The 25,727-nt window shown below is 37.0% G+C and overlaps 1 protein-coding gene across 9 annotated transcripts in view; it reads left to right on the top strand.

Annotated features, from left to right (window-relative positions):
- The window catches only part of PTPRM (protein tyrosine phosphatase receptor type M), a 490,776-nt gene that overhangs the window by 310,355 nt on the left and 154,694 nt on the right, over positions 1-25,727 (top strand). For 6 of the 9 annotated variants that reach the window (XM_032987657.2, XM_032987659.2, XM_032987658.2 and 3 more), the window contains exons 14-15: positions 856-930; positions 18,724-18,856. In XM_032987657.2, coding sequence (XP_032843548.1) covers positions 856-930; positions 18,724-18,856 — 208 coding nt within the window. The remainder of the gene's footprint in view (positions 1-855; positions 931-18,723; positions 18,857-25,727) is intronic. The other 3 variants (XM_032987662.2, XM_032987663.2, XM_032987664.2) reach the window with 1 other exon arrangement.

Raw genomic sequence — 25,727 nt, forward strand, 5'->3', positions numbered from 1 at the left:
ATGTTGGATCTGACCTTTTAATTTTTTTTTTTATATTCCTTAATGTATATGTATCATAGTATGCTTAACCATTTAGAGGCAATCACAGAACTGCTGGCAAACAGAAAATATGAGATTTTATTAATGTTAGCCATTGTAATAGTTATCTATACTAGTCAGTGATTGTTGCAGCTCTGACAGAAAAGTCAGAATACCTGAGGGACACAAATAGTTCAGGTTTTTCATCTTTTTCTTGTCTTAGTGGCAAAACATGAACTTGAAACAGACCTCAAACAGTTATACATGGCTAAGAGCATGCCAACTCTCAGTGGTCATTCCCTGTGTGCTGAAAGTTAAGTATATGTGTAGTGTATGCCTTTTCAGAACAAAGACTCAAGTGGGTACAAGAAAAATTAATCTTAGCTAACTCAAAAATATTTTACATTAATATTATCTTAAAAAAGAATTACAGGAAAAATGTACCATTATGAAATAGGAAAACAAAAAATGAACTAGTTCAAATTACCTGGAGAATTTAATGCAGGAGTAATCTGAATAAGCAGTTTACTTTCACTTAGAAAGCCCAGTGCTGTGACTAGAAGAACTAAAATGTCCAGTTTCCTCAAATGCATTATATGTAAATAATGTGCTTTGAGTCCTTTTCCTAAATGAAAATCACATACAAAAGCTTATTAATTTGCAGAATAACCAGAATAACAACTGAAGGTGAAAAGGAACTTGTGGGAGTTTTTCGGATTTTATTTGTAAGAAGTTCAGACAATAAACTATTGACCAAGATTTTTCTTGCTGGCCTAGCTTCAGTCTGGCTTTTTTTTCCCCCATGCATGCTGACCTGGAAATCTTCCTTTGCCTTAGCTGCGATAATCGTGACTCAGCTTACAACACCATACATTCGCATCGCCCCTGCTGCAGGCGACGACCAACTAACAGGTCAGATGTTCAAGTATAGACAAGTCATCATGCCCATTTCGTCTCATTTTCTTTGGCTCCTTTTCCCTGATGGTTTCTTCCCTCTCTGCTCATGAATAGTTTTCTATGTTAAAAATTTCTTTTTGTTTAAAATTTTTTCTTCAGCTCCATTAAATTAAATTGTGTGCTTGGCACCAAAACTTACACACACATCCCTGTACGTACAACTCCACTGCATGTGCCCATTGTGTGTGTGATCTGTGGAATGTTCCTTCAACCCTGATGTTGTAAAGAGATCTAGTGTTGCTCAATCTGTAAATTAAAAGACAGTTTGAATATAGATATATATCTGTTTATGTTATTAGATCAAGACACTAGAATTTCTAAACAACTTAGGCTCAGGAGTTGCATGTTAAGTTAGGACAAAGATCTTGTATTAATGGATTATTTTTTTTTTAGTGCAGAATGTTGGGAAGAACATACTTTCTGACTACATTTAATATGAAAAAAAAAAAAAAAGATTCATTTTTAATTCTCTCATACGTGAGTTCTAGGATTAAACCAAAATAACCTAGCATGTGACATATGAGAATGAACAAATCTGTGAGGTTTTTAAATCTAATTGTCAAAGTAAACTCAGTATGCAAGTGAGACAATTATTAGCTGTGTGTGGCTTGAAGACTAGTTCAGAATATACCACAAAATCTTTATGAAATTGTGGAAATGGTTAATTTAGTCATAAGATAAACACATGCATTTTCAAATAGAAGCAAAGAGCATTAAAAACTCTAGAATCTAAGGTAATTTTGATGGAATATGTAACAGGGGAAGTTAGACCTAGTCCATCATCATTTAGCAAATGATAAAATTGTTGTCTTTTTCAAGAATACTGGCATAGTTACTTGGGAAGAGTGTACATGTTGCTACCAGGGTTTCTAGGGGACGAAGAGGAGTTCAGCTGCCTAGCATCTGGGTACTGCTTTAGTCAAAAAGAAACACTTAAGTGATTCAGCTTAAGACAAGAGGATTAGTGACATGGCTGCTATAGCTTTTAATTCTGGGGTCTGTGTTTTAATAACAGAGCTGAGTGATCCACAATGCCTGGGTTGCCATGCCCATCAAGACAAAATTGTTGCATGGATATTTATATTATGTAATAACATACGAACTAACCAGAATAACTTATTTAGATGATGACAGGAAGTACTAGCTTGTTTTTGTTAGTGCTGCTTGTCAGAAGCTCTGTCCACATACATTTTTATAGCTCAAGTATTTCTCACTTGAGAATACAAATAAAGATTTGGAGACACAAAGAACATCTCTTCCATATCCTTGAACTTCAACAAGTTTTGATTTCTTCATCACAGCATTCAAATAAGGTTATGTATTTTTCCATATGGGGAAATAAATGTTTTTCTTCTCTTACTTTCTTTTTGGTTAATGCAAAACTGGATAGCTATGAGAAACACTGGTGATATGCCTGTTCCACAGGGGAGAGATGGCTATAGTAGCTAACAGTGAGAGAACACAGATGTAGCTAATTTAGGACAACCAGCAAAGTATTTATTTGGTTGCTTTGTCACTGGTGGCTCATAGCATTGGCACTGTGTCTGTCTGTCAGATTTGTGATGTCTCTTTTTTTTTCTTTTTTTTCTCTTTTTTTTTTTTTTTTTTTTCAAATCTGTTCTACCAGCAACTAATTTTTATAGTAAAAAGGAAAGTATCAAATGATACCTTCAAACAGCATTTATGGCTATCTTTGAAATGTATTAAAAAGCCTCTGAAATCCCCTCATCATTTTCACAACCCCCTTCTAATGCTTGAAAGAATGTGTAATGAAAAGGAAAGAAGCATCTTCCTCCTTCTCATTTGCCACAACTGCAATAGGGAGTGAAAAAACCTCACCCAGCCAATGTGGTTGGTCCTGTGACAGCAACAGGAATTTGTGTTTTTCTACAGAGACATGCTCTGCCCCTTAGGCTGGCTTTTCCACTTCAGGGCAGTACAGCAATAATGGTATCTGCAGTATCCATGAGGAACCTGATGATTTTCTTAAAGGAGGTTTACAGGATCTGGACTGGACATGAGGAAAGAGGGAATGATACACGTTCTCCCTACACTTTTCTCCTACAAACTCCCAGACTCTGGAAAGGATCTACATGTAAAAGGTCTTCTTCGTCTGGAAATCATATGACTGTTGCTAACTGTAGTTACCACAAGCCCTGCAGCTGTAACTATTAAATAAGGTTACTTAGCATTCTCTCTTCAGTGCCTTTTCCTCACTACTTTGCTCAGCACCAGAGTAATTACATTTGAGATCAAGAAATTACTTTTGTCTTTTAGCATATGATGTGATTCATAACTGGCAGTGGGGAGGTCAGAGCTGGGATTTTATTTTTTTCAGGTGGGAAGCTGATGCTTCTTGCATAATGAAAACTTAGAATCTTGGCTGCATTCCTGAGTATTGTTACCAATTTTGAAAGGTCTTCCTCTTCAGAAAGTTTGTGATAATACAGCTCAGCTTTCAAGCCAACTCTACTTGCACTTATTTCCTCCACCCTTGTCATAAACTCATCCTGGCCCTTACCGGTACAGTTTATAAACAATGTATTATTAGTTCCTCTTTATCCTCCCTTTCTCCTTCCATTTCATATAAAAATAAGATGACTTCTATTTATAGGATAACCTGCTATTTGCCCTAAATATCTTGACAGCCACTCTTTGCTTCAGTAATCCTTTGCAGCCTCTAGCAAAGGGAGTTTTTCCTTGCAGTTGCACTTAAAATATCTACGATGTAGTTGTTCTTGTTATAGTAACATGCCATAAAGTCAACTGTGTGATTTGGACTCTCGCAAGCCAAAATAGGTAAATTAGTGTTGTTAGAGTTAGTGATACATTGTTATCACTGATTTAATTCCTTAGTAACTACGGTATTCATATTTGGGGGATAGTGGTTAGCTTTCAGTTTTAACCTTACAAAAAATAACTAACTTGAAATCCACTCATTTGACCGTGTTCTCCAACAAGATGGGGAGAATATCTCACTAATATCTGTCAACCAGGAGAAAAGACTATGTATACATGAAGCATAATACTGCCTCCGTGTTTTCATAAATAAATATGGTTTAACAGTACAATTGAAATCATACAGAAGGTTAACAAAAAACTTAACACATGCATAAGTGACTGTATGGTCTTGACTTTGCAGTTGAAAAACAAATCCATGCTTTTGAGAAAGCCTGAAAGTATTTACAGTTTGCTTCACTATTTTGTAAGAGACACTTTATGTACTAGGTTTAAATTGGCCGTATTTGATATGCACTTGGCCCTCATCTATTTTGTTCTTTCTCCGTTCTGATAAAATACCATGCTTGGAATTATGATTAGAGTGTTCATTCTTTCAGACATTTTCTTAATTGTTGAAATATGTCTGAGCTACTTATATTTAAATTAAAGTATTTCCATTTATGATTTAGTGGAACAGCCACTACTTTACTGGATATTATTAAGACTGATTTCCATAGAATGCCCTTTTTACTACCTACTGTTAATTACACATGCAGCTGGAAGGAAGAGTTCTGTATTGTACTCTCTTCATAGATTAAGTTCTTGGTACAAATCAGATACAACAAGATATATCAGAGGTTTTGTAGAATAACTGGTACTTAAGAATTAGAAATATTTTTTTTTTTTTTTTTTTTTTTTTTAAGGTACTGGCAATCTTAAAGCCTAAATTATTTTTACGCTGAATGCCTTAAGGTCTAGGTGAGCAGCATATTTTAGAACCAAGTTAAAAGGAGTCATAAAATAATCCCAACTTGTTTCTTTTCCCTTATGAAGTTACTGGCATATTAAAATATGCAGATTTCTTCAGATGCGTATTCAATACATAGCATGATTTGTTCCTGTAGTCTAGGTCAGATTCTGTTCTCATCCATTCCACTGTAGAAGTGAAAAAAATCAACTAAAATCACTGATTGATTAAATCACAACATCATTGCATTCTTTTCTGACAAGAAATTTACTCCAGATTTATACTGCATTACTGAAAACACAGTTTATTAACACAAAAAACAACGGCATGAATTTGAGGAGTGCTTTCCTTTATTGTCCTTTACAATGCATTTGAGGTATAGCAACATGAGCTAGACAGACATTCACATTCATTTTTCTCCATCCTGAACCATGTAACATTGATTGAGATGCATTCTGACATGCTGAAACTTGAAGTGCTATTTTGGGTAACCAACAACCCATGATTTCCTAGTTGAGACTACAGTGCTGTCTGTAACAGCAAAGTTTTGTGCAGATATGTCTGTCTGCAAGTTGAATACGCCATTTTAGGAGGTTATTCTTCTCTTGATACTTCTGAATAGCATTTACATCAGTGGGAGTTGTGGATATTCATCCAGGGGAGAGCAAGCACCTATGTGGTGTAACGTCAAAGCCATGTTACGATGCTGTTGCAAGGCCAAGTGACAAGGAAAGCAGAGTGAGAATGGATCTGACTCTCAAAAAGTGGAATTCTACACCTGTTTTTACATGATGGCCCCAGCAATTGTTGTACTGATTGTTCAAGGATTCTGGTCCTCTTACCCAGCTGGGCAGGATGCAAAGCAAAAGGAAATCTTCCTACGTTCTGCAGCACTGGCTGAATGCATTTCAATGGGCTAGAGTGTCACTTGTGATTTATTGCCCATTTTTGTTCTTTTATGTGTTATATTTGTCATTTTTGCAGTGACAGTTTCATCTATAAAACAGTATAGTTACAAGAAAATGTTAAGGGGATACAGGAGTGCCATGGGAGCTACTGTTTCCCTTTCTCCTTTTTTTTTTTTCCTAGTACATTACAGAGTCAGATGTCAGGTGTTCTCTTTTTAAGACAGTGCAGCCAAAGCCTTTAGGATTTGAAACATTAGTACGTTTTCTACAGAGCACCTGAAGAAGAGCTGAAGTTAAACAATTAGACAAAGATGGCCTAAAAATAATGCTGATAACAATTCACAAATGCTGAAATTGCCCATAATATAAATGCAAGCCCTTTCCAGCTATAGACAAGAGAGAACCTGAGCTGATTAGAAGTCAGTTACCAATGTGATTCTTTTAGAGATATTAAGTACTCCATGTTTTACAATAATAAGAATTCCTACAAGGTTTTCTGAATATGAATTAGCAGCCTTAGTTTTGAATGTGTTCAGGTCATTACAGAACAACCAGAGGCTCTGATCAGGACCTCCTCCCATTCAACTCCTCTTACACTGAACAAGTTATGCTGGGGACAGTGGGACCTTGGCGACTAGATGCTTATGGTTGGCCAAGGAGGTTTGGGTTCATCAGCTGCCGTGGCACTGTATCGCCAGAGCCAGTGGTGTTACAGACCTGGGGCAGGAACAGCTGGAGAAGATCCCATGACCTAGAATAAAGTATCAATCTTTCCGTACCCTTTAGGAAGGACAAGTAGCCCGATTAGGTATGTTTTGCACTGTAGAAACTTTGTCTTTTATTCAGAGGAGTTAAAAAGCTGGTTGCCACAGAGTTAATAACCGGTCATTGCAGGAGCTATGTTACATCCCTCAGGTACACAACTGATTTGGAAATTTGAGTGTTCCAGTCTATAGCTGAAAGAAGAATATGATTCCAAGTGTCCTGTCAAATATCTCTTTTATTAAGAGAGTGAAACAAAATTTAACTTAAGCCACTAAAGATGAGTCTGTTCAGTTCATCCTAGCTTGAAAAATAGTTTGCTCAGTAATGTGTAATGGTAATATGAGGATGTCTATGAGGCTGTTTCAGGTTGGACTGGAGGTGAGGGCGCTTTCCTTAACCTCATTACAGAGAACAGAAACATAAAACCCAGTCATGAAAGTAACAGTATGAGTGCACTGACCAAGATAAATTCTGAACAAACTGAAGAAATCTCTGCCATCTGTGTAGAACTGGTCAGTACCACATCTATCTAAAATATTTGAACATCAGCAGCCTACAGAGAAGCAGAAAATACAAAACAAAGCAGAAATACCACTAGGTAATTTTTAGAGCATGGTTGTGTGTCATGTAGTGTGCTATTTCATTTCTGTATTAAAAAAAAAAAAAAGCTTCTGATTTTTACATTCAAAGCAGAACATGTTTTGCATATACCACAATGAAAAATTAAGGAGAGGAACGGGAAGAGAGGGAAACTCAGAGATATAATTAGTAACTAAAAAAACCTGTGAATGTCAGTGTTTCCCATCTGTAGTTATTGACTGTATTCATAAAATGCTAAGCAATTAGAATTTTAATTTGAAAGAAGATGTGGGACCAGTTGTGGGTAAAATAACCCGTAGTTCTAAGGAGCTGCAAATCCGGTGTTTGTATCACTGGAAAGTCTAACAATTTTGTGATGCAATATTTGCATGTATTACCTTTGTGTTAATGTATAGGTGAACATTAAAATGTGTTACAGTTAAATAGAGTAGTATAGAGAAGAGGACAGTAATAATGTCAATTTCAATCAAAATACACAGAACATACTACCTTGGGCAAAATAATGTTTCGGCAATTCTCTCAGTTTAGATTCCTTGAAGTAACTGAAATCTTAATAAATATCTAAGCTGCATTTGTCTGCTTGACACAATTAACACTATGCAAGCCATGACTGTAGTTATTGATGGGATTTTAACACCTGCTTCTCTAGACATACATTATATTGAAAATGTCCTTTTTCTGCAGTAATGGTGGAGTTTGCAAGAGCTGATGATTTTAGAGCTCTGGGAAAGGCATTCAAGTATATGTGTGCATTTTCAGGTCTTTATTTTTCCAAAGCTTTGAACTTTCATTTCCTTCTCTTCATCTGATTTTCTGTTATTGCTGACCACTAAGAAGTTTTCGTGTAAATAGAAAACTCCCATGCAAATGAAAGTTGGGTCACAGTTTTGCATAAAAGTGAGTGAAAGTTGCTGTCTTTCAAGTTACCAAGAGGGGAAATACAGTAGTTTCAGGTTCTGCTTCATCTTTTGAGTTCACATTGGAAACACAAGGGGAAACAGAGGAAAAATGGTAAATTATCATTAGTTTAAATCAAACAGAGTAATCCTGAAGCCCTTTTGAAGTGAAATGGTTTTATTTTGCACTTTTCAGTACGCTGTCATTAACTTAGACAGCTTCTGGTTATGAGTAAATGTGTCGATAATTGAAAGTGATATGAAAAGAACTGACTAGAAAAATGGCTATTTAAGGCATTCTTCATCAAATAGGACAGATGGAGATTTTTCTGTAACCCCTAAAACCTACAGGAAATACATGAAAAATGAAATATAAATTGGTGATAACAATTCAGAGGAGGCCTAGTCTATTCTTGTACCTGTACGAGAATCTTGGTTCCTCTAACATCACTTCAGTTGGGACAGGCTTTTTATTGGCAATACTGTAAGCACTTCTGAAATGTGAATGAAAGAATTGATACAATGTTTTGGCACAGAGTTAGAATTCTGTGGAATTATTTTTCCTTTCTTGTGCTGATTCTCATTTCCAGTTCTCCTAGCCAACTTTCCTGTCCCAAAATAGTGTTGACTCTGGAAATGCTTTCAAAAACAAAACAAAACAAAACAAAACAAAGTTTTATGCCTTTTTTCCTGCTTTTTATAAATTTATGACAAATATATTCTTATCTTTCTGTGTACATTGTTGCATGTATAATTCCATTTCTCTTTGAGTAGAATGAGCTATGTTATGCTTTCCGCTAAGAAAATAGGTAGGTAGTGAGTAATGGTCAGTAAATTCTGAGAGTGTAATTGTTTTTGAAGGATTTCTGAAGAACTCTTCATAAAGACTACAGTGTGGAGAAAGGCTGGTAGTGGAAATCACCAGGAATGTCAGCCTCATCTATGAGCCAGTACACAGCACAGGCCAAAATGTACAGGGATGAGCAGACCTACCACGGGGGTTCCTATGCTACATTGTCCTTCTGCTCCCTGACACACCCCACCCACTAATGGGAAAGTAACCAGGTCTTCACTGGCCTTTCATTTGGAACTTTTCATTAGTGTTCCTGTAGTTAAGTCCTTGATGGCAGCAAGATCAGAAGACAGTATCTCATTCCACGACTTCCTAACCATAGTTTCAGGTTACTCATGCTGGATGTGATCCCTGCATTCATGGATGGAAAAATAACACAGTTGTGTTTGTCCATGCCAAGAACATCTAGTTCTGTAGCGGAGTTTCACCCTGAGTAAGTCAGCACCAGAAACGTTACTCTGACCTGACTTTACATCTTTGCTGCCTGGTGGAGGCCAACAGAGTACTAGCAAAGCCACATTTTACCTCCCCCAAAGAGGGCAGAGTCCTCTTAAGACTTCAAATTCACACCTTTCCTGTTTCTAGAAGATAGATGAAATAAACTTTCAGGTATGTCTAATATTTCCTGATGCTTTTCAGTATAGTTTCAGGAGTTGATCTGGCATTGAAAGCATGAGGGTGAACCAGACGTCTCCTTCAGCAATTTGTGAAATTCAAATATCTTTGGTGAGGGTGATGATAAATTATCTGCTACTTCTATAGGAGTGGCTAGAAAGTGGTGCTGACTTGCTTAGAAAATGCATTATATATGGACAGGATCAATTTAGACTGACTGCATACATTTCCTTATTGCTAATTTGAGAGTCACTCTTCTACCCTGAGTACTGTTGGCTTGAGGTTATGTAGAGAGCCATAAAATCAAATGTTTTAGGGCTAAAAGCTACCCTTCTCGCTCATTATACCTCTAGGATTTCTCGTTCACAAAAGTCAGATTTATAAGATGCAGTTGCACCTCCAGTGGCTGCAAGTGGGATTTCTTTCACACAGCATCAGCCCTACATTTCAAAGTTCTGAGACACCTGCAGTTCTAGCCCTTATAGGTGTGTCTTTCTCAGACCTCCTCAACCTTATTCAGTATGAGACCTACTTGTATACAGCTAATTTGATGCAAGTATGTTCTCATTGCTCCTCAGACAACCTTCTTGATCAGAAATTTGCATCTCATGAAGTCATATTGACCTTTGTAGTGTTTGAGTAGTGAGAGAGCAGTTTGGCAAAGAAGCCCAGATTCTCCTTTCTATAGCAGTCAGAAGCATTTTATCTTTTATTTCAGTGGCAGGGTCTGTCTTTCAAATACGCTGCCATGACCTTTCCCTTTGTTTAGATAGAGGTCAGTGATGTGCACCATTGTGTCTGTTTCTCTGGCCACACAGTACTTATAAATATGTAACCAGACTTTTTTCTTCATAAAATAGACTAAAGGGGGGGGGGGGGGGGGGGGGATACCTTTTAGGGACACTTGAAAGTTTAAGGTTCCAAAGATTTTATATTTTTTCCTTAAGAAATTATTTATTTCCCAGAAGATACACTGTGTCTGTATATTCTAGATTTGTTATTAATTTCTGGTTGTGGTGTACCTGTTGAGTATGTTTTAAACAACCTCTAATGATCTCAGTGCTATTAAAGTGTGAAGACTTACACTGTCTTTCTTCCAGTATGAGTGAGGACTTCTGACTGCTTGGGTGCCCACTGGAGTGGAAAATTTATATGAATTGTAATTATTTAAATTTCCTTGATTAACAGAACAGGGAAAAAAAGAGCTAGCAGAAATGTTGGTGGTTTTGTTGCAAAGAAGCAAATGAGCTGTTCATCAAGGCTTGCTTGCTTGCTTTCTTATAAGTCTTTTTTTTTTAAAAAACACAGTGTCAAGAAAAATCCAGTCTAAGGATCCTGGATTAAAATCCCATTAGAAAATAGATTGTGATGAGAACAAAAAATATGTGTCAAACTGGAAACTTTATTTGTTTTATGCATGTTTTGTAGAAAATGTTATTATTCCTAACAACCAGAAACACAGATGTTTAACAAAAAAAGTCTTTTTGCTCACATGCACCAACATGAATCATCCACCAGTGAAAGATACAGTTCATTTGGTAGTCAGTTAAATGAGTCATATTCTTCAATAAAGTAGTTCTTTGCATTTCTTTTCATGCACTTCTTTGTCACTTGTATTTACATTTTTGTAAAGAATATCACAAACAAAATTAATAATTCATAATTATTGTTACACAGTAGAGCCTTATTTTGATAGTCACTTCTCACCATAGATCTTTTAACAAGGCTGTTTCCTCCTGCATTTAAAAAACACCAAGTAAGCAGTGTAACAAATCAGGATGGTTGTCTTACGGAAGTACGGAAATCTTTTTTAGGAAATGAAGATCTGAACACAGTAATATGTATTGTACCAATGATCATAAATTACAGAGAGGATACTCCCCTGCTAAAATATAAGTGCTGTTTGCCCTCTTTCCCAGACTAAATAGGTTTACACTCTAACATGTCATAGGAGGGAAAATCAGGATACATCAATTTCAACACTTAAATGGCTCCTGTGCTCAGCAAAACAGAGAGAAAACTTAAACTTTGCCCCATGGAAAAAACAGTTTATACGTGAGTGTTTCCAAAAGAAGCCAGGAACAGAAAGGAAAAAATAATGTAAAAAGGGAAGTAAAGCAGATCTTACTCTGAGGCATTTACAAAACTAATAGATTCAAGGCATGGAGTAGAGAGAGAAAACTGAAACAAATACTGATCAAAACCACCTTCTGTCACAAATTATACCCTGCCCAACAACACTTTGTAACTTCTACCATATGGAAAAAAAAGCAGTGCAGTTTGGAAGGAAAACTAGGAACACTGATTTGAAATCTAACAATGAGGAAGGGGGGGGAGAACTTTTTCTCTTAGCTGGAGTTCTACCAGGAGTAATAAAACAAAGACTTTGTTAGCAGAATACATGCTGGCTAGCAGATGAGGAATGAATGCCAGTCACTTACAGTATAAACAGACCAGCCAGGGTGGTAATTCATTTCATCTACAAATCTGTATGTGTTTTGGGTCTTCTCCAACACAGTCACAAATCCTGGCATCTGGAATCAACTTGAAACTCAAATAAAAAGCAAACTGCCTTGTCTTTTCATAACACCAGTAATTCTCCTACCGACTTAAAGATGAGGGTACAGTCTTCTGCAGTCATGAGGGAGATGGGGGTAGAAATGCTGAGGAAACTTCTGGAAGAAACTGGACACTTTGCACTGCTGCCCCATTCAAGTGTATTTTGCAGATTGTGATACAGGGTTGGAATTCCTGTTGGTCATTTGACGTTTATAAGAAGGACTTACCTCTGTGGAGCACTGCTGTTGATACCACTAGCACCTATTTGTGTACTTCTGTATTTTGTCATACTACATTTTATTCCAGCCCTTTACTTTTGACACCTCTGCTTTTCCTACCTTTATGTTATTTCCTTCCTTGGAACATCCTAATCAACATCATCCATAAAAATATTACTCTACCTTCAAATCACTCTTGAAGATCTGTTTCTACTGTGTTGCTAACTGTAAACGCAGAGTGATACCAGCTAGCTAAAAGAGCAGGAAAGATAGAAGTGCTCATTTATTTGGGTATTGTAAATGCATTTTCTTAGGGGTATTTGCTTCTCTCCCACCTGTGATTGCTACCCCTGCCTATTCAGCCTAGCTCAGCTGGATCATATGCTTTTAGTGGCAACGATTGCTTAGCTGTGTGCTTGCACTGTTCTTAGCACAGTGGGGCTCCCAAACTGATTTAGAGCTTCTAGATCCTACTATCATACAAATAATAGAGAGTAATACTTATAGTAGCCTTTGTAATTCGTATTGTCCTTGGAGAGCATGGGCAGAGTCTTTAAAGCCAAGTTCTCTGGTCTTTTCAGTCTTATTACTCTGTGACAGGAGAAATAAGATCCTAGTGATGGGTGTTCCAAGGAAGCATCACACCTCTCTGCCTCCCTTATGCCTTGTACCATTTTGCATCATTTCTGCCACCTATTCACAGTGCAACTGTCACACAGGGATATAATGTTTCATTTTCATGACTCACTTCGTGAAATAAGTTAAAAGTAGGTGCCGAGATGCGGTAGTTGAATTTAGCTGCCTGCATAAAAAAATCATGGGCTAGTTGCTAACACAAGTAAGTCTCAAGTTTGACTGGAAGCTAGGACGATCTGAACTAACTGTATTATTACTTCAAAGCCTTGTAAACTTGGCCATTACATCAGTCACTGGAACACCTGTGAATGAAATACAGTTGGAAAGGCTTGTAAGTGGCCTATCAAGCAAGTACCTTTTTAGAGCTTAAAGCTGCAGAAAAGAAGTAAATAAGGCAGCAACTATGGTCAGCCTTGTGTAGGAGAAATAAAATGAGACCAGTGTAGTTAATTAAAGGAACAAATTATTTGTTGACTCAAATAGGAGAAGAAATGTCTGGATTTTTTAAAGATCACTTTAAACAAAACAGCCTATAGCTAGTTTTTAGTACTAACAGCTTTAATCTTATTCCTTTCTTTGAAAAAACAACTAGCAGCCTCATAGACTGCTGAGCCAGGATTATTTTACTGGTCATTGTTTTCTATGCAAAGATCAGTCATTTCTAACTACATTGCTTTTGGAAGGGACTAAGAAACATTGAAAAGCAAGTCCAAACTTTGTTCATTTACAAAGAGCGAAGGAGAGAGAGATTTTGTTCAATTCGGTAGAGGTCAATTTCTTTTGCTGAAGAACATTTTAATTGATTTTGAAAAACAAGTTATCACTTGCATGTAAGTTAAAAGAATTATATTGTGCCTGGTTAGTTCATTCAAAGAATAGTCTAAGCTTCCATTTTAATGAGGAATAGTTCTGCTCCAACTTTTCTATCCATAAACAAACTACAGGAGATTATTGTTTATGAAGTTTGGGAGTTGATCAGTAACACGGCACTTGTGCCTTCTGAGTAAGAAAGGAGAAGAAAATTTTCCACGCAAGCAAGCGGCAGAACCATTTTCCAAAAAGCACAAATTATTCATATAATACTAATACTAGACCTGTATATCTCTGATGAGAACTAGAAATTCTTCAAAGAGAGGAGTCTTCTAATCCATGGTACCAAAATAGAAATTTCACTGTATGAAGTAATTTAAGAATTCACAGTACAACAGACATTAAATATTAACAACTAGAATATAATACAGTTCTCAATCTGAAGAGGAGGTAAGATGCCAAGAAGTGGCTGAATAATCACTAAACCTCAGAAAAGCAGGTTCCAATATTAAGAAAAAGTTAATAGAATAGGTCTGAGAGTCAAAAATAAGTGAAATAAAATCTTTAGGTCTTTCATGGATGCTACTTAAAAATATCATCACTGGGTCTTGCAAAGTACTGAACTAAATGGGACCCATGAGGGAAAGTCATAAAACAGGCCAGCCGAATGCCATTTTTAATAAGCGAAGGAAAAAAAAAAAAAAATCAAATTTTAAATGCTGCTGTAGGGCAAGTCACAAAGAATGGGCAATAAATAAGTAAAAAGGAAACTGGAATTGCTGAGATTAATTAGAAGAGTAAATAACTAAGGGTATGGAACCAAACAATGTTACTGTCTTCTACTTTATTCAATGCAGGAAGCCTGTGGATATACTTTGCAGGGTTTTGTGGCACCTTGAGGTTTATCTATAAGTGTATCTGTTTTTCACTTCTGGCAGGAAGCACTCTAGTTTGTTCTCATCGAGTAAGGACTTTCCAAAGTCAGCACCTTAATCCTTTTTAAACTGTCAGGAAACATTTCCTTGGCCTTTCATTTTCTAAGCAGCTCCCTTGAGCTGTCCTGCACTCACTGCTCTTTACTGACCTATTGCCTTTCTAGAGGTGGACCACAGTGTAAGTGTCAGTTTGGCCTTGATTCTTCTAACTCCACTAGCCCAGACAGTCTCAGTAAGAAAACAGAAATGAAGTAATTGTGCAAGGTTTGAAGTCAGGCTTCTGTGTGCAAGGGTAGAAAGCTTGAAAGAAAAACAAACAAACAAACAAAAAAAAACAAATAAGTCATTAGGTCCCAGCGTTGTAAGAAAAATGCAGTGGGCTTAGCTCAGCTGTTGGCAACGGTATCTGTCATTAAGAACAGATACTTTACTGGAGATACAAAACTCCTCTAGTCTTGTAGCTATATATTTCTAAAGGCTCTAGGATGCTCAAGGAAATTAAAAATGACTGTGTCAGACAAACTGGTTGATATAACATTAATAAATAGAATAAACTGCCAGGACTATATAATGATACAGTAGTGTATAGTTAACACTATTTCTGTAAATAAAGATTACATTTCAATCAACTTCTTTAACGTGTCGGTACAACAGAGTAAAAGAGCAACCACGGCATCTTTTTTTTAGACTTGCAACAGTAATTTTCCAAATATCTCTTGAAAACATACAAACAAATCTAAAAGCACAAATTGACATTGTCATTTGTCAAGTGGTAAAATGAATTTCCGAAGTACTGCCCCTGGCTGCTTCAATCCCCTTACACACAGTTCACCTTTCTCTCCACGGTGCCAGTGCAATTGCCTGTGTGGCTGTAGGTTAAAAGTCAGTTAAGAAGTAAATATGAGGTGAGAGGCAAATACTACTCTGGATCAAAATCTGCCTATCAGACAGAAACCAGGGAGAAATAAACTACCAGATTTCATCATAGCTAATGAACTTAAGGGTTTACTATTATATGGTTTACAGTATGTCTATTAAATACATGGAAGAGTCAGCATTGACGCAGCAGCTCTTGAGTATGATTCTAGGTGATGTGGGTTACCAGAATTCACGGAGAACTCTGAAGAATTTCAGCAGGACAAAAGTAAACTGAATAACTCAAATTTCAGTCTTGATAAATCCTATGTAGTGTTCATCATAGGTAAATTTGAATGACATTTAGCTCATAAAGGGTTCAAAATTGAACACTGCTCTGAAGAAAGGGATGTAAATGTCACTGTAAACAGTATACCAGTGACCTGTTTGGTGTCCATCTGATGTCAAAATAAAACCAAACAGAATGCTATGGAGGATAAAGAATGGAGTAGAACACAACATTTTTTTTAAATCCTGTTGTAGAAAAACTGAGGAATAAAGTAATAAACGGTATTAAATAAAATGAAGAAAGTTGATCCAGAATTTCTAATACTGAAAGACTCAGGGGATGCTCAAAAAAGGTGAAAAGTGGCAAACTTGATTTGTTTACCCAAGTGGATTTTGGAACCCATGGACACCAAGAAAGGAGCAACATTCTGTCAGGGAATGAAGGATGTGCTGAATGGAACTAATGGAGAATTGAGATAATGCCAATATTTGGGGGTTTTATAATAATCAATGATAAGAGTTTTTAAAAGGCATGTCAACATCATGTTTGCAGTTTAAGACAATCTCTATTATGAGTCAAGCTGAGTCCATCATGGTGGGAAGCTTTATTTTTAACTCGGGGGGGGCATTACATGCACTTTTCTTAGACAATTTGAGATGATCCCTCAATTGGTTAATCAGTAGATGATGCAATATGGGAGTTTCAGTTTCCTGACGTTAGGCTCTGTATCTCTTCTTAAGTAGGCTTGCTTTGGAGAATTTGCAATAGTGGTGGGTTCCCCAGCTTGTCCATGACTCCCAAGAGGATAATGCTTTGTGTCATTGAAGACATTTCATGAAAGTTGTGCTCCGTGATATGCGGAAAATGTGTGTGCTCTGAATACAATTTTAATATTATTTCTTCTGCATAGTATAAGTCTAGCTAGTTCCATTGAAGTGAGGACCCTGTGCTGTCAAAGAGAGACATGACACTGAGATAAAACACATTGCATAGTTGAGAGTTCTATGTGAAAATGTGGCAAGGTTGCCTTCACTTACTTTTAATGTTTAGCATTCATGATCCCAAAACTAGCACTGGAAGCCTTAATGAAAGGAATGAAACCATAAGGCAGACTTTTATTTTAAGAAGGCATTACCAGCAAGTATTCCAGTGGGATGAGATACTCTGAAGGAGATAATGAAGAACAGACTTTGGAACGAACCAGTCTTAGAAATTACATCTAAAAAGTTATTACTTGTTGTTGACTTTGCGTTCTTCCTTGCTCCAGTTTTAGATTTAAGAGAACTGTGAATTCCTTATCACGTCTTACCATTTGCGTCATACTTGATTCGCTGCTTCCTGTTTGCCAAGTTCAACTCAACAGCTGCGTCTTGCATGAAGATACTCTAGATGTCTTCTGAATATCTGCTGCACTTTTGAGTGTCCTGCAGATTACAGCAATATAGAGTTTAACAAAATTACTTATATATGGCATAAGGAAAATAAAAATAGAACTGTTTATAACAGAATTTTGTGTATCTGCATTGAAGAAAATACAGAGCCAGATTCTGTTACCTTTACTCATATGAAATAAGAATTTTATTAATTTGGAATTGTACTGTGTATTGGCAATACAGTGTATTGCTATTGAGATAATGTTCTGGTGGGACTGGGCACAGAGACAGGCAGCCGATCACCTATTCTGACTTCGCACTCACACGAAGTACCATGGCCAGAATTTTCCAAAGAACCTGGTTCTGCAGTTAGGTCTAGATATATTTTGATTAAAGGTTATCACCTTTTCTGGCAGCAATATTAATTGCCAGGTTTTCCTGGCATTCCTCCTGATAAGGACTTTTGAATATGTAGGCCAAAGGTGTAACTGTGGGCACCTCGAAGTACTTGCCATCTTAGAATATCCTGGTTACAACTGAGAAGAAATGTTGGAAATGTTTCCATTGTACTTTTAAGAAAATATCTCTGTGTGTAAATTGATCACAAATTTGCTTTCTTTCCAAAAAAGGGTAGTGAAGAAACCAGTAAAATATAATTGGTGCTTTCAAAATCTTCTGTGAAACCCAGACAGTGAGATAAGAATGTGGTCTTAAAATGTTAAACTTCACTTAGGCTTTACCCTTCCTTCTCCCTTCCCAAGAAAGCTATAGCAGGAAAGTGATCCATAAATTCCTGCATCCACTTTATGGCATGGTGCCTCCAATGATGAATGCTGTGATGTTTTGATTAAAAAAAAAAAAAAAGAAGGAAGTCCATAAAAAAAAAAATTAAATCAGTTTAGAGATTTGAATGTTGCTTCCTTAACATTTTTCATCCTGAACTCATTTAGTAGAGGAAATGGATATTTCATCAGACATGGATTTGTCGTTCCATCACATTATACAGTAAACAGTACAAACAATGTTATTTTTTTTAAATGGAGAAGCTGGAAGAGCTAAGACAGGAGCTGCTGTAAGGCACTGGTTATCTCATTTAAACAGATATTAAATGTGGGTGCCAGTGGTGTGATCATCAGCTGCTTCCCACTTTGTGAATAAATTGCTTAGAAGGAGTCTTTTTGCCTACCAGATGTGACCTAGATTTAGATTTCCAAAGGCAAAAAAAAAAAAAAAAAAAAAAGTCGATTGTGTAAAAAACAATTGTGGGTAAAATGCATGGTAAATGAGCTTATCTCACTTTTCCAGGTGTTTAAACTAATATGTTATGGAACTACAGCTTCATTTATGAAAAATAATTGAGGAAAATGTTCCAGCAAATCAAATTTGGATAAAGGCTTAGGACAGTTATTGTGTTGTTAGCAAGTTTCTAAATCGCAGAAAGAAAAGGAAGCCAGCACAGATAATAAAAATATAAAAATTTGTACATCTGTGAAGAGGCTCTTATAAGAGTCAGGGCTGGCAGAGGTATCCCACCTGTGTTGTGGTCTTGCAAAATGTCATGGAACAATATGAAGGATTATATTTCTGTCAATGCATATGAAACCAGGATTTTTTTTAAAAGATCAAGCAATGATATCTGTTGGCCCTGGATAAGAGTAATGACATTGATAGGTTAAATGTATAACCATCAAAAGAATAACATCCTTATTCTTTTCCTCTCTCCTCTTTTCCTTTTACTGATTCCATAGGGGCTGCCACTCGAAAACCGGACCCAGAACCTGAGAAGCAGACTGACCATACTGTTAAAATTGCTGGAGTCATTGCAGGCATCTTGCTGTTCGTCATTATATTTCTGGGGGTCGTGCTGGTCATGAAGAAGAGGTGAGCAATTAGTAGATGCTTTCTATGTACATATTCCTATCACAGCATCCTCTACAGCAGCTCTTAGTTTGATATTGGCAAAAGTACCCAGCCACCTTCATGCCCTTTGCTACACTGTTTAGGAAGTTCTGCTCCCCCCCACCCCCAAAGCTTTGTTGGGTTTTTATAAAACCACAGTATCTGTTTCATCTCACAGAATTTTCTATGAATTAATGTTTGTGGCTTTCTTATAGAAGAAAAACAACTTGAGGTTTGTGATTCTAGCACTTTATGCATTAGTACTGCATGATGGACTCTAATAATAGAACAATAGCTCTATCCTGAAAGTGTGAGTCTCCGCTCTATTCAACAGATCAGCTGAAAGTTAGATGTAGTTTCATTCTTGAATGTAAAAGAAATCCTCAGTCAAACAGGAACTAGAGCTAAGGTAATTTGTGCTAAGAATGGGGTCTATATTGTTCTGCATAAACCTTATTCCCTGAAAACAAAAGAAAATGTTACAATGGTGCTGAATGTTTCCAAATGCTGGTTCCACACACACACACATACTCACACACTGAGATTGTTTTGCTTTGAATATCATTTGAAAAGTGCTACAACATTAGAAGCATAAGGCTTTTAAACCTGGTTGTCTTTCTCAACACTGTAAAAAGAAAAAGAATAAAGGGAAAAATAAAGCTAGGGAGGTGTCATGGGTAAGAAAAAAATCCATGTGATAATAAAAGCTAAGTCTAGATTGGGATAAATTCATTAGCCAGTAGAATTAAGGTTTTAGGTTGTATCCTGAGCGATGTGAGATTTACAGCTGTATAGAAGGCATGGGGAATGTATGGGAGCTGTGTAGAGAGTCACAAATTCTCCTTCCATGCCTGCCATAGTCTTACTGTCCCTTAACCCCCCACATCCTTGCCATGCACCTTGTATTATCCCCTTCGCTTCCTTCGAGAGCAGTCTTGGCCTGATTTTGCTCATCCCAAAACTATGTGATTTAATTGTCTGTTAACTAGTTTGGCAGATCTGAGATAGTCCAAACCCCTGAGCTGCCTGAAATTCTTCCAGAATTTGAACAGTGGAGCTGCACAGCTAAGGAGGCAGCTGCCTGACAGTGCCTCAGGGCGGGCAACAGTAGCTGCTTTCCCCTCTCCTTGAAGACAGAAGCAGGGCCTTGAGTTAGAAGGGCTCTGTGCAGAGAAAGATGAGCTCTGGCCAGGGCTGAGGGCTAGGTCACAACAAGAGGTGGGTAAAGCAGTCAAAAGCTGCCATACAGAAGAGATTGAGACTTAAGCCCCAGGGTAAGTCTGGCTGGGGCAACAAAATTGACCCAGTAACCACATGTTCTCAATGAAGTACAGTGTAGCAGAATTAAAATGTTCTGACTTTGCAGTACTTTTTTCTTCCCACTTCTGATTTCTTGCATCATTCATACCTTCAATTTTAACAGTTGAACTCCCAAACTCCTCCCTAGGGCCAGACACAGCACTTGGCATGCAGGGAGGAAGGCTTCTTGCATTGTCTGGCCAATCCTTCTTCACATAATTCCTGACCAGCATTCATCACTCTCTCTCTTCCAGTTCTGAGCCTTTTCTTAAGCATTTGCGCCAAAGGGAGGATATATTCACCCAAGGGAGACAAGTTCTTCTTAATCTTGGAGGGAGAGCATTGCAAAGTGATTCAAATAGTTTCAAAGTAAACAAGGTGTCAGGGTGTCGGACTAAATGGATGCTATACCAGCTCTTGCTTAACTCTCTAGGGAAAAGCTCTTTGATAATCTGTTAGAGGCAGGAAGTCTTGAATCGTAAGTGTTTGCATGTTAATGCAGAAGGATACTTGATTCCTTCTGTCTACCACAGCGCACTAATTATTATTCATGGTAATTCTGTTGTTAGAAGAAAAGTGCATTATTTGAGCTTCTTTGGGGTTTGGAATAAATCTGCTTGTGACAGAGATGAAACTATTCAAAGTACAAGTCTGGGAGTTCTGTTACGAAATACATATGATTTCATTGTGTAGTACAGAAAGACTGATGCCAATAACTTAAACATATCCCAGAATGATGCTGCAGCCTTGAACAAAACAAACTGTGAAGTGAGTTGAAGTGAATATTAAAAAGTAGGAATGGTTCATCTGTGTAACAGGATGTGACTAGGCTTTAATGAGAGTTTCAGGAGGTAGGTATATTGTGTCCCAGACCTCTAAAGCAGATGCTGTAGCATAGAAGGTCTTGAATACAATTACACTCATGACTTAAGCAAGAGATGAACCAATTATTCAGTAGATTGATATTGATGCATTAATTCACTATGCTGCTGAGAGCCCCTATGGTTTCACCTTGGTTCAGTTACTGTGTATACATTATGCATTTGAAGAAAATGTATAAATCATTCTGCAGGCTTAGTATAACTGTAGTGGTTTTGCAGTTTTATGATACTTTAGGTGCTACTTTGTGAAACAATCTTATCAAGCTAGCATGTCGTTTGACTACCACACTTGATCATTTTATTTCATTTACTTTATCAGTTTTACTGAAGTAAAGATCTGAGTGAAAAAATAAAATAGCACCTTGTAATTCAGTGGCACCTTTCCCCTGAGAAGCACTTTTCTATCTGCGCTATTAAGTGCAGACTTTCTGGGCTACAATGCTAGGTTTCACTGCGCTGAGTCTACGTGCTCTGAAACTTGTCTTGCTTGGAGTTGGCTACTGCAATATCCCATTCACATTCCACTATTGCAAGGCATATACTGTCTGTTATTCATTCTTTCATGGAAATGGGTCCTTGTAGACTTGATCTCCAGATCTCACCAGTAGATTAAATTTACTTGGTCTCTGGGGCTTCACAGCACTTAATTAACTTAATTTCAAACCATTTCTTGCCATCGTCAAGAGATTTGGAAAGCGGTTTTATTGTACATGTTAGCCATGACTTTGCCCAACATACTCCTTTAATAGACACGTCATTTCATCCAGCAACCATTCTTTGCTTGGTTGGTGCCAGGCACCGCAGATTTTCACAGATCAGCCTCTTTGACTTTTAATTCAGTAGCCAGGTAGACAAGGCCAACACTCAAAGCAGAGTTTTCAGTGCAGCACAGACATACCTTGGATATGGTCACTGTCAAAGCAATAGGTAGAGAAGTTCTGCAAATATCAATAGTCATTAGGGATCATTATTAATTTCACTATATAGTGGTCTTGTGAAGTAGTTATAAGCTAGTTCACAGAGAAATTAGGTGGCCTAACTATTCAGTGTATTGTACAGAATCACTAGTGATGGTAGGAACATCATGGACACTAAAACATTTTCTGTATGGACACTCAGTCTTTGACTAAAGTAAACCAAATTTGTACACCTGTCACCTGGGTCAGGGGAGGACTGTTAGTGCTTTCCTGTTTTTCTCCTCGCTTGGTTGTTCAGAGTTCTTTATATGATCTGTTCTATATTTCTTTATCCATTCAACCACATTCCAGCATAAAGATGTCGCGTAATGTAGACTAGGAACCTGCAAGCTATTCCTAATACCAATATACTCCTCATACCAATGAGGTGATTCTTCTCTGTGAAGTCAGAACAATGACAGTAGGCTTTGGTCTCCTCAGCTGTGCTCTGAACCTCTCACGTAAGAGTTAACACAAAGTCAGTGGAAACAAATACATGTGTTTCCACAATATTGCTCCACAATAAAGTGGATTTTGAATCTGATCCTGAATATTAAATCTCAGATAAGGCCCTTGATCAGTGCCAGTCTTTGATATAATTGCATAGGACTTTATAAAAAATTAAAAAATAAAAAATTAAACAAGTAAGTTCACATTTTGGTCAACTTGAAGTTGAGCAGTCAAAATGAGAGAACTGTTCCCACAGCCTTTGGAAAAGCAATAGCAATTAAATCAAGACTTGGAAAAATCATAACCTTAGTGCTTTATTCTTTTTTTTGTTTTGTTTTTTGTATTCTATTTCAGCTAAGTTTAAAAAGTATGCAGTGGTTGAGAAATTAGATTTACTGGTCCAAAGTTTGCTTAAAAGTATACATGTCTTTGGGGCAGCTGTTTCTTTTGGGGCTTCCATCTTGCTGCTGCAGTGGGAGTGCAGTAAGGAAGTGGTTATTAAAATTTAATTACATTGGCTTCTGCTTCAGTTGTAGAATATAGTTTTTCTGATCATTGCATTTCTTTATAAAAGGGTTATTTTCTTTTGCCTATCTTTATTTTCTGGTTTCAGCTGTCTCTATGCCTGAGCCTTCCAGTAGTTTCGCATGTATGTAATTGTGGCATCTGTTTCACTCAGAGACCCTGATTCTTGGCAGTGAGTAAGGAGGGCTTTTGCACTCTGTGAAGCTGAGCTGGGAATGCATTGGTCCCATTCCCTGATAGCAAATCAGGCTGTTCAGTTATACACCTTTGCCAACAATTTCAAGTAGTTACAATAGAAATTCGAGATAACAGGGCTGAAGGAAAACTCCATTCTTCTCCCAGTGCTACCCCTGAACCTTGTTTTTCCCTCTAGGCCAGCTACAAAGGAGAGACAATGAAAGAAATCACTGTGGTAATTATACAGTTCCAGAAGTTTTTCCTTCTAGTGGGAGAATCCTCCTGCATCCAGCTGCATTGGTTTTGTTAAATTTTATAGTAAGGCCTTATTCTACAAGTAATATTTATGAAATGTATTTATATCTTCAGTCCTGAAGAATATAAAAGTGCTTTATATTATCACTATACACAGAAACAGTTTATTGACATAAAATAACCTCTGTATTCAGAAGTGACTGAAGAGCCGTGCACAGAAGAAAACTTGGCCAATGTTGGACAAAATCTTAGGGTCACTCTCTTTAAGAGAAAATGATTTTGCATACATGGAGAGAAAGTAAGTTTGTAGACATTATGTAGAAACTAAAATGGAACCTGACCATATTTCTTAAAAAAGCTAAATCTTTTTAATTATGAATGGTGATTTTCCATGTGGTCTGAGGACTTGCAAGTCTAAAACTTTCTGTTTCTGTAGGTTTTTTATTTACTCTCTTTACCTGTCTATTTCAGTGTCTGATATTCTTAAGAGTCAAAAAACACAGTGCTCTTTTTCAAGGACTTTCATATGGAAAATCTCACAACTGTAACAATATAGAAATAACTGGACCTTGAGAATTTTAATTTTTCTCATCTTACACAAATTTTTAATGGGACATTTACACATATTACCATTCCTGAATTTTCAGCATTTCTTTCTTAAGGAATAATTTATCTCTATAACATGTTTAATGGAATTCTGTATATAAGTACCAGCAATGCTTTACTGATTAATTGTATTTATTGTTGTTTCTCAATTATTATACATCTTTTGAAATTATGAAAGCATTAGTACTAATTACATTAAATCTCTGTCATGACAACATATGGCAAGAAACAGAATTGGCAGTGGCATGAGATTCTAAATGAGAGTGAGAAAGTGAGTAATTTTGAAAAGAAGGGAAGAAGGAGATATAATTATGACTGAACCAGAAAACAACCCCTTGCTAACAGAGCAGGTAAATTGGTCTGCTTTGATAGGACCTGATCCTGTGCTCCTTACTGAAGGCAATGGGGTATGTGCTGAGGAAAGAAGCGTTCAACTGGTTTGGAATTTTCCCCTTACACAATTCTTATATATATTTTAAAACTCAACAGGTGTACATTTTTGCAGATGTGCCACGTGATTAAATATTTAGTATCTAGCCTCTTGTGTTTGAACAATAATGTTTGCATCAGAAAAATGGGAATAAAAACTGGGAAATGTTTCTAACGGCATCTTCACACAAAGAAGATGAGAGAGAAAATTTGATGAAAGCCTAGTTTCAAAGGGATGCCTGAAGCATGTAGCTAGAGGCAAGTTAACGTTAGTTATAGTCCTTTGCAAGGCCTGTTTACATGTTTTCTCTGTAGTCAAAGAGCTGTATGCATGTGCTGTAAAAATTACAAATGCCTACATGGTTTCTTTCAGTCTTTTATCTCACCAACATGTGCATGCTACTTGATGTTATGCTTAGAGATGTTTTAAGATCTCCAGCCTCTTTTTAATTGCAATCAATAGATAGAATTAATTTAGGTTGGAACTTGCCCCTTTCGGAATGTTGCAGTCCTGCTTGTAGTGGGCTCATAACTGAGGGAGGGAGAGATGTCAAGCAGAAGAGCATCACTGGAGGGCTTCTATACTTTGTGCTCATGCAGAGCATGTCTGGGTGGAGGAACTGGCTGTGCAAGAGGTGATACAGGGAAGACTGACTGAGTCCACATGTCTCAAGATGGTGTTGCTACGTCTCCAACTTGTTGTATGTGACATTCACATGGGCAGAAATAGCAGGGATACAGGATCAATTCTTATTTTTTCCTTTGCCACATGGGAAAATACCACCAAAATAGCTTTAGCCAGCAAGGATTGCCTTTTTATTTGCATGGCAAGAAGTAATTTTTTTCTTCAGAATTTAAATGGCTATTAAAAAAACTGAGATATTTAAAAAGCTGTGGCCACTGATTTTTCCCATCTGGAAACAAGTCCTAGTCATGTCAATGACAGAACTGATTTCTTTAAGTAAAGAAATGGATATCCAAAGATTCTACAGTATTGTGACATGAGGAGAAGCTACTTAATACATAGTCTGAAATTCTGCACTGTTAAACTTCTAACACCATGTTAAAAGTGCCAAATACTTACTCCTAATGCAGTTGAGGTGCAACTGGAGGTGTTTTATCACTTTAATTGGGAGTGTTTGTGTGTGTAGTATATGCAGAGATAAACATACATTAAATATCTCACCTTACTTAGGAGTTATACTTTAAGGTGGTTTGATTTAACAGTTGGAGATACATTATATATTGTATTGCTTGAAGTTTTACAGAGGTTGG

This window comes from Tyto alba, unplaced genomic scaffold (assembly GCF_018691265.1).
Source record: "Tyto alba isolate M040663 unplaced genomic scaffold, T.alba_DEE_v4.0 Super-Scaffold_27, whole genome shotgun sequence".
Lineage (NCBI taxonomy): Eukaryota > Metazoa > Chordata > Aves > Strigiformes > Tytonidae > Tyto > Tyto alba.